General features: G+C 37.4%; 1 protein-coding gene across 1 annotated transcript; it reads left to right on the top strand.

Annotated features, from left to right (window-relative positions):
* Positions 1-1,862: 1,862 nt before the first annotated feature.
* On the top strand, positions 1,863-7,410 carry LOC126810954 (zinc finger protein OZF). Its single transcript, XM_050536390.2, has 2 exons — positions 1,863-2,048; positions 3,147-7,410. Exons 1-2 carry the CDS (start codon positions 2,046-2,048, stop codon positions 4,626-4,628), a joined length of 1,485 nt encoding a protein of 494 aa, XP_050392347.2. The 5' UTR covers positions 1,863-2,045; the 3' UTR covers positions 4,629-7,410.
* The last annotated feature ends 3,006 nt before the right edge of the window (positions 7,411-10,416 follow it).

A 10,416-nucleotide genomic window follows, 5' to 3' on the forward strand; every position in this document is an offset into this window, starting at 1 on the left:
TTATTTAAAACACCTGCTACATAAATGTATACATGTATGTCCTCGTCAGTTAAATGTACATCGTCCATCGATTTCTTTTGTTCTTTATGTACATATATAAATATTTAAACACACATTATGCAAGAGCTAAATCTGATTATTGCAAGTCTTTATTTAGGCTTCAGATGTCATAGAAATTATAAATTAGATCTTTATTTACACAACAAGCACAAAATCAACTCTGTAGACCCACGGATGGCTTGGATTCAGCTTGGATTTAAACGGGATTTCGTTGACTGATTTAATTTTAAATGGCGTCGTGAGCGGAGATAACCGTTACGTTGACGTCATACTCCCGGATCGAGACTAAATGATAGTGTACGAAGCGAGGCCGCTGTTGAGCGATGCCTTAACAAATGACATCTAAACTATTTAAAGTGCAATAAACTAAACACAGATAATGACAAATTATACAATTCCTGGAGACCGTGTGATGACTAATACAGACGAACAGGTCTTCTGTCTTAATAATATCAATAAAAATATTTTTATTTCCCCAATAGGCACGACGCCACTGGTGTATACCTATAGATTTATCATAATTGTGTTATAATATTATGTCCTATATTCAATTGATTTAATGCATGCCCAAAATACAAGTAAGAATAAAAATTTACCCTCTCACTCATTTTGTCCAATTGTTATAATAATCCAAAAAGGTAAAACACAAATTCGGATATGATGACAGCAGACAAAAGACAACAGAGATGATGTAGGTGGAGTTAACGCCTGTTAATCAAACGATCGGCCATACTAAGAATCGGTGAAGATGGAATTCAATCCCATTTCTAGTCAAAAATTACACTGGTGATAACTATGTTCAGAATAAAGTAATTTGACTGAAATTCTTCTTTCATCATCTATTTTTGAACTGTTATAGCAAGAATGGCTAACTCCTTATAAAAATCTCCCATAATGTATCTTTAACTAATCTGTTGACCTTTTCGCTAATCAGCCAGTAAATATTTCATCTGTATATAATATATATATATAACATGTAATTGTCTGCGATATCACTTCAGTGAATGGCTCGCTAGTCTGGAGGTCGGGTTTTCGATCCCTGCCTTGGCCGAGAAAGTTCATCCAGATTTTCCGGCATGGTTCCCCCTTGTTAGTGATGCAGTACGGAGGGTCTGGCAAGGACAGCTGTCTAGTCGTTCGGATGTGAAGAAAAACCGAGGCCCCGTGTACACATTGGCATGCACGTAAAAGATCCCTTGACAGTTGGAATTCGATATAAGGGAAGGCCGTAGTGCCGCTGTCCGGGCAAAATTTCCCTCATAGCACACTTTATGGTGTATGCCCTTGTTCATTAGCCCAGGTCGGAGCAGAACAGTAGGACGTTAAACCCCATTTCATTTCATTTCATTTTTACTTCAGTGGAAGTGGACGTTAAATAAAGTTATTTCACACACTGTGTGTGCTTTTCTGCGATATCACCCAAGGTGGAATCGGACGTTAAGCAACGAACGACGATGATCTATGTGCATTGTCGGCGATATCACTTCGGTTGAAGCGGACGTTAAATGAAACTATTTCACACATGATCACTGTGCTATTTCCGTAGACTTGACCAAAACTTTTGACTTAGTATGGATTGGCGAACATTGTAAATACATTTTTTGAAAGTTCAGTAGGCTGTCTGTATTTAACAATCATAAAACGGTACGCATATAGTTTGTATTCTTTGTAAAAATTACGAATTACTCGTGTTTTGTGGATCCCCATGATGAATATAGATACAACTAAAACTATAACCAATCAGAAATCGCTAAAACTACAACTGCGCCCTCTGTTATAAGACAGGTGGCGCTAATGTTCAGTGAGCGGAACTGCTCTTTAGACTTGATGTTTTCCATGGTTCAACTTTTAAAAACAAACCCATAATATTATCTGCTAGATAGTTTGCTCTGTTGGGAGAAAAAATTGGACCAATTTTCATCCATTGCATCCATAAAATTTGTACATCTAATGGTAAACAATCTTTCAGTTCGAATCCAGATAAAATGGTAAGAATGAATACCATTCATGATGGCACCACCATGTTCTCCTCTCACACCAGACTAATCCCACAATTTAGATGTTACTCATTGATATTCTGACTACATAACATCAAACATCCGAACAGTCAAAAGCTTTTCGGAAAAGTTCTTGTTTCACTATGTTGAATTATGTTATTATTTGATCTGTATGAAATTCACACGCATTATTATCATTATTTAAATTAGTAAAACAAAGAAACCTATAAATTGAATTTCAGCAATTTCTGTTAATACCTTCTAGTCTTATGACCCGTGTTTAACTTTGTTGAACCCCTTGTGAACGCTCTAATGACAAAAGTTATCATCCGATATGTATTACATTCCTATATCTAACAACAAAAGTTATCATCTGATCTGTAAATTACTTGTACTGTAGGCCTACATTCAGTCATTCATACATATCATATTATTTAGATTAGAAAATCGAAATTCCTGTATAATTTCAACAATTCCTGTTTTAAACTTTTAAAGTTATGGCCCTTGTTACACTTTGTTGAATCTTGTGAACGCTCTGACAACAAAAGTTATCATCTGATCTATAATAAATTGATATCGGTGTCTTCTAAATGCACCCATTACCTACAAAAGAATAAATATGAGAAATCCTGTGATGACCGCTCGGACGAATTAGCTGCTGTGGGCATATGTTTTGTTGCCTGGCAACTTATCTTTTTAGCTTGTTCTCTGTCCAAAATGTGGGTGTATTTTACATAGACTTATTTTATTTGGTCTCTGTAGGAAATTCTACAGTAATGTACGTTATAGAAAGGAATACTGTTGTATTCTGTAGTATGGGGATTGGGTAACTGTTTTCTGTAGGAATTGGTATGGTACCATAGAATTCTATAGATTTTTTATAAAAGAATATAGTTGTACATGTTAGTACGGGTCACATGTATTACATAAAATCATAACAATATCAATATTTTGAAAGCAGAATAAGTTACATTTCCATTACTCATAAGTTTTAAATCTTCCGTAACTCACTATAATGTTCGTTGCTTTTTAGGAATCTACTGATGCATGTATGCCCTACTGATAATACTAAAACTTTTGTTTTTTCAGGAATCTACTGATGATTTGGAAAGTGATTATCAGTGTGTTGTTTGTGATCAAGTATTTCAACGTCAAGATGATTTACAAAAACACAACCAAACACATGTCAAAAAAGAGAACAATAGTGATGTGGATGAATTTCGAAATAGGGTAGGTGGTAAATTTAAAAAAGATTCAACTGACCACATAGATTTAAAGGAACAAAATAGTGCTGTTGAGAAATTTGAAACTAGGGATGTTGGTGAATTTAAAAAGGATACGACCAGCCTTGTAGAATTAGAGGAGAAAATTAGTGATGTGGATGAATTTCAAAATAGTGATTCCGAGGAGACAAATAGTGATGCTGATACGGTGGACCACGTGGATGTAGAGGAAGATTTCCCAGTCCAACAGTGTAATTTGTGTGATGAGAAATTTGAATCTTACAGTGATTTGGAGAAACATTGTAAAATACATGTTAAAGAAGAGGAGTCTGTTGAAAACAAAAGCAGCGACGGTGAAAATAGTCTTGAGCAAGTTGGTGAATCAGAGACAAACAGTGAAACTTTTTCCAAGAAGACTTACAGATGTGAAGTATGTGGTAGAATATTTAGGTGGCGGGGGAACCTCCGTGCCCATAGTGCTATTCATACGGGTATAAAACCTTATAAATGTGATGTTTGTGGTAAAGCATTTTCTCGTCTGGATTCTCTACAGAGACACGTGAGATTTCACACGCAGGAAAAGCCTTTCAAATGTCCTGCCTGCGGAAAATTATATGCTGATAGCAGTTCGTTATCTAAGCACAAAAAAAAATGCTACGCACAGTATAAAAAAGATAACAAAATCGACTTCGTGATACCAGAGACGAAGAGTCAAACAGGTATGAAGAAAACTTACGATTGTCATCTCTGTGATAAAACATTTAAATGGAGGAGCAACCTTAGGACCCATAATGCCATTCACACTGGAGTAAAACCTTTTGAATGCGATCTTTGCGATAAGGCATTTAGTCGTCCAGACGCATTACAAAGGCACATCAGATGTCACACACAGGAAAAACCTTATAAATGCGATGAGTGCGGTAAATTATTTGGTGACAACAGTTCTTTATCTAGACACAAAAAAATTCACAACGGCACTGCTCCTTCTCGTAAAGGTACTGGTGAAAGGCCATATGAATGTGGGATTTGTAACAAAGCTTTCAGTCAGTTTATAGGGCTACACAGACACATGAGAATTCATACTGGAGAGAAACCATTTGAATGTGGTGTTTGTGGTAAATCATTTAGTCTTGATCACACACTGAGAAAACATATAAGAATTCATTCTGGGGAAAGACCGTATAAATGTGATCTTTGTAACAAATCGTTCAGAGAAAGAGGTGTTTTAGTGACTCACATCAGAACTCATACTGGAGAGAAACCATTTAAATGCGATATTTGTTATAGAGCGTTCGGAGATCGCAGTTCTGTGGGTAGACATATGAAGTCATGCAAGACGAAAACGTAAGGAGTGGTCTATTTTTTGGTTGGAATGATTCAAAATTGACAGAAATACTATTGATTGACATCAGTATTGATGATGAAAAGTGTAAATTCTGTTTAGTCATACATTTGTATATGTACAATGTGGGCACTTTCATTTATTTTCTCTTAATTTGGAATACAGTAAACTTTGCTTAAGTCGGATCTAAATGGACTGACCAATTTTATCCGAGTTCAGCTCTGAATGTAGGTCTCATTATCGGCCTATTGTCGAAATAAAATCAGTTACCAGTCAATATTAATGGGCAACTTTTTACTGCTAATGTTAAACGGTTGTGTGTCAGTCTCTGTGAATGCCTGAACAATGTAAAGGAACATTTTAGTGAGAAAATAAGACCTTGCTTACCTCGCTAGAGTCAGTATGTGCAACACAACAAGCTGTTAAAAATACGTCCCCTTCTGCTAAACGGCTTTGGCGGGCGCCATTGAGGTCTAGATGTAGGTGGCGTATGGATTTACGTTGCTCGGACCGAACATTATGATCCAAGTTGAGCAAAGATCCGACTTAGGTAATCCTACTTACATGTACGCCCAGAAATTTAATAAGAACAACGTGCAGGATCAAAGGATCCAAACGATTTTATCCGAGTTGAGCGAAGATTGAAGATGCGACTTATACGAATCCGACTTATGCAAGGTTTACTGTACATACATACATGTACACATACATGAACATGTATGATATAATTGTAGAGATACAGTACAAATCAGATTCTGTGAATATTTATTGATGGAATTCTTTGGAAACATAATTATAAAGAGCTGTCGTCTTTAACTTGGAATCTGAGTGGTCCTAATGAAATATCAAAGAATACATGTACATGTATATAAATGTTATTTAAAAAAACATGTTAATGATCTCAAAAGGGTGTTTGCTGATGAGCCAACAAGTATTATTTTTTGCCTCAAACTACATGTACATGTACTAGCATGGATAAGACCTACATGAAATCTGTAAGTACATGTATGATGCATTACAAAAATGTACATGTATGTAAAATTTAGTTAAAGAGTTGGTCCTTCTTGCTATAATAGTTTAAAAATAGATAATGAAGAATGAATATATTAAATTTCTGTCAAATTACTTTATTCTAACCAAAATTATGAGTGTTTTAAAGTTTTGAAACCATATACATTTTGTAGCTTAGAGTTTTGCTACAATAATAAACAAAGTCTTGATTATTCATTTTAGTATATGTATTAAGTTATTAAATGATGTAGGTGTTCTAATACATTCAATGTATCAGCCATCCGATGTTCTATAGAGTTGATAATGGGCTATTCATATGAATAATTGTCTAATAATAGAATATATAACATTCATAGCCAGAAAAAGACCTGCACTCGACAAATTTAGCTCTTAATGCAATTTTAAAGCTGTCATGATTACATGTACAATGTACGCCCAATGGTTTATTGTAGTTGAGAGCATATCTGAAGTGAAATGAAATAGGTTTAACATCCTACTGCTCTGCTCTGACTGGGCTAACGAAGACGGGCATACACCATATTGTCCCCTGGGCATATAACATGGGTCGCTAGGTCCCATTCCTACATAAACATTTCTATTTAGGGCTGACTCAAAGGGTGCGTATACAAGGGGTATTTTGGGACCTCACAACCATATCCTTAACATTTGTGGGGAACTGGTTTATAATTGTCTAGCGAGAGTTTTATACATTGTCAGCTACTTTATGTCGAGTATAATGCTGCAAATAGAACAGAAGTGAGGTAGTGACAACATTCACCATTTGACAAGAAACTAAGAGTATTACATTATCTGAAACAAAGGATCTTGTGGACCCCACCACCCTTTCCTTTAAACATTTTGCTGGTTACAAGCGTGTAATCTTTTCTGCGCTCGGAGCTACATATGTAGCTTTGTATTTGGAATCTTTCTTACTGATGATATTGTGTTGGTCATTCTAGTAATCTCGATCTGAAAGCAAAACTGGGTACTCTACCAACCTCATCAAAAGACGATTCTTCATGGAAATGACAATTAAGTTATTTGCAAATTCGTATGGTTTCAAAAATACCTTATAATTCATATGTTCACTGTTAATACCTCAAATATTGTTTTTTACTTTGATTTTTATTCAGTCTTTATATGAAGCCGTAGTTTGATCGTATGGGGTCTTAGATTACCCCCAGAATTATGAAGGCTTCGTGAGCGTTGCCTGTTCATCTATATACGGTCCATAGTAAAATTAATACATGTATCTCCAAAGCTCCTTCGTTAGGCAAGAATAGCATACTAGTAGTGTCTTCCTTTTGCTTTTATAAGGTTCTCAAAACAATCGTTGAGTTGCCTAACGTGTATAAACTGCCAATGTAATTTTAATAAAATACCGCTTTATAAAGAAGAAAACAATGCTCCAACAATATAATCTAAAAGATTCCCTCAGAAATTCCCCCAGTATAAATTAATTTTAAATCCAGTTGTAATTTATTATTAAATTCACAATCAGAATGTGTCGTTACTGTGTACGAGACGACGAATAGAATAAACGAGTTCCTGACATTACCAGTCAGGAGGATCTTCTATTCGCCCCCCTCGGAATATGTTGTCGCCTTTTTAAATGACACGTGTTTTTTTCTATTAGTACCGTCTTCTGTGGCTTCTGTTGTTGTTTTTCGTCAATATGATTATCGCTATATATGTTAAAATATTATGTACAGGAATTGTTGTACTAGTGAATTGTAATCTATTGCCGGCGGTATTGGATTTTGGGTAAGTCAGAACACGCGAATGTCTCATTTTTCATTTTATAATTTACTTATCAATAAACAATCACAAGAAAAAAAAAACCCGGAACGCAGTACAGACATTGACATTATAGAATTTATACGGCATCCGATTAATCGACACTACTTTGAATCAGTTATTATCCGGTTCTTGCAGTTTATTTCTAATCGAGCTAAGTCGGATCTTCGCTTAACTCGGATAAAATTGGTCAGTCCACTTAGATCCGACTTATGCAAAGTTTACTGTAACATGTTCAGGGGCACTTACAAAGTGGCAATCTATCTATCTATATATTTGTGACTGTCGTTTGTCTGTCTGTCTGTCTGTCTGTTCGGGGTTGGCGGCTACACTAGGTCTGCCCTGAATCTGAAATTTGGGGTATAGGGTTAGCTCGGACCGGGGAGTAACATAGGCCAGGTGGCGTTAGTTTACCACTTCCGGTTTCGGAGTTATGACCCCCGAGCGAAGCCGGTCTGTTCGGGGTTGGCGGCTACACTAGGTCTGCCCGAGTCTGAAATTTGGGGTATAGGGGTAGCTCGGACCGGGGAGTAGCATAGGCCAGGTGGCGTTAGTCTACCACTTCCGGTTTCGGAGTTATGACCCCCAAGCGAAGTCTGTCTGTTCGGGGTTGGCAGCTACATCTGCCCCGAGTCTGAAATTTGGGGTATAGGGGTAGCCCGGACCGGGGAGTAACATAGGCCAGGTGGCGTTAGTCTACCACTTCCGGTTTCGGAGTTATGACCCCCGAGCGAAGCCGGGTATCCTGCTAGTATAATCATAAATAAAGAACAAGATTATGGACATGCAGGGGCGTACATAACTATTTTGTTTTGGGGGGGGGGGGTGTACCCCAAGTACGAGTGACGCAGTCTTAGCCGCGCACCACACGTGCCAGTTTTCTAGGGGTCATGTGCAGTAGCGGATCTAGAAGCTGGGAATAGGGGGTGGGTCGGTTCCAAATCTAGGACGCCATCCACAATTCCACCCCACAATTAATGTCAACAAAATAATGGATATAACATTAAGCGTCCCAGTAGAACATGGATAGTATTGTATAGTTTGTTGTTCGCCGATCGTTGTTTCGCCGGAAAGCAGTTTTATTTAAGTTGACATAAAGTTTATGTCATATATGATGATTGTGCCTATAACACTGAGCAACCTGAGAAAATTTTGAAAAATTGAGTCAATATCCTAGCATTTGAGGTTATTGCTGGGAGAAAGTCTCGTGGACGAGAGGGCCAGAAATGTGAGTCAATAATACAGAATCTCGAGATCTGCCCCTGTCAATTCCGCCTGTTTTGCAAGAGTTGACATAACATTTGTATAGTCTGACGCCCCACATAACATTTGTATAGTCGGAATCGAGCGTCGCAGGCGCGAAAAAATTTAAGATATGTAACCGAGCTTTTAATTTTTCGGGACTGGGCTTGAAAATTTTAGTCAATGTCATAGCAAATGGAAATGAAATGAAATGGGGTTTAACGTCCTACTGTTCTGCTCCTAACCTGGGCTAATGAAGACGGGCATACGCCATAGTGTGCTATGAGGGAAATTTTGCCCGGGCAGCGGCACTATCGCCTACTCTTATATCGAATTCCAACTGCCAAGGGATCTTTTACGTGCATTCCAATGTATACACGGGACCTCGGTTTTTCGTCTCATCCGAAGGACTAGACAGCTGTCCTTGTCAGGCCCTCCGTCCTGCATCACTGACAAGGGGGAACCATGCCGGAAAATCTGGATGAACTTTCTCGGCCAATGCAGGGATCGAACACCCGACCTCCAGACTAGCGAGCCAGCGCCTTACCCACTTAGTCCCCCATAGCAAATGGAACCAAATTCTCGTTAACGAGAGGATAAGAAATGGGACAGAATTTTTTGGCCTATCTGTCAAATTCGCCTGTTTTGTGATTGTTTGTTTACCTCATTAATTCATTTAGTCTGAGACCGACTGCGGTGAGTACTTTTTTTGAGACCGACTTTTTTTTTGCCATGGGGGAAAAACATTTCATAGAACAACATACACCAGAATAAGAGTGACAGACATTTTTTCAAACATGACAAGCAGACATGGTTATTTTATACTATAGTTTTGTGTGACGTATGCAATTTAGGCTCACGGATTCACGCAAATACATAGTATTTGGGATCTATCCTGGCATTGTTTGTTTATCTTATTAATTCATAAAGTCGAAGATGCATAATTTTGAGACCGACTGCAGTGACTGCACTTATTTTGAGACCGACTATTTTTCTCCCTGGGGAAAATTTTGTTCTTAGACCAACATACTCACAACAGAATAAGAGTGAAACACAACATTTTTTCAAACATAATAAGTTGACAAGGTTATTTTATTCTAAAGTTTTGTGTGAGTAACGTGACGTATGCAGTGAGCACTTATTTTGATACCGACTGCTCTTATTTTGCGACCGACTGCATTGATTTTGCGACCGACTATTTTTCTTCCTGGCCCCCACCCCACCCCCACATTTACGCCCCTGTGGACATGTTAACGATTATATACAGAGTCAGTTAAAAGCCTGATTAAATAAATGTGTTTTAAGTTGTATTTTAAAAGAATATAGAGATGTACAACATCTTAAACTAAATGGTAGATTATTCCATAAAACAGGTGCTTGATAACTAAAAGTTGAACAGTTTTGGGCTTTAAAAGTAGTCTATCTGATGTACGTAATGTTCGGCCAGGTGTATAAAGTTCTAAAAGATCATACACACCCACCCCAATATGAATTAGTTCGTTTCAACCTGATATTCAAGAAAATAATCAAATTATATCAAAGCTCTTAACAACATCAATTAACCAAAAAAATCACATCAACTACCAACATTTCTTTTTTTATTTTTTATGCCAACATCAACTTGATGATCTACTTGATGTTGATTATAAACAAAACCTTTCCTTAGTTTCTTGTAAACTGGGCTGGTCGTGGGTGTATGTTTCGTTGCCTGGCAACCTACCTTCTAACTTGCCTCCCGTCTTCA

This window comes from Patella vulgata, chromosome 1, assembly GCF_932274485.2.
Source record: "Patella vulgata chromosome 1, xgPatVulg1.2, whole genome shotgun sequence".
NCBI classification, from domain to species: Eukaryota; Metazoa; Mollusca; class Gastropoda; family Patellidae; genus Patella; species Patella vulgata.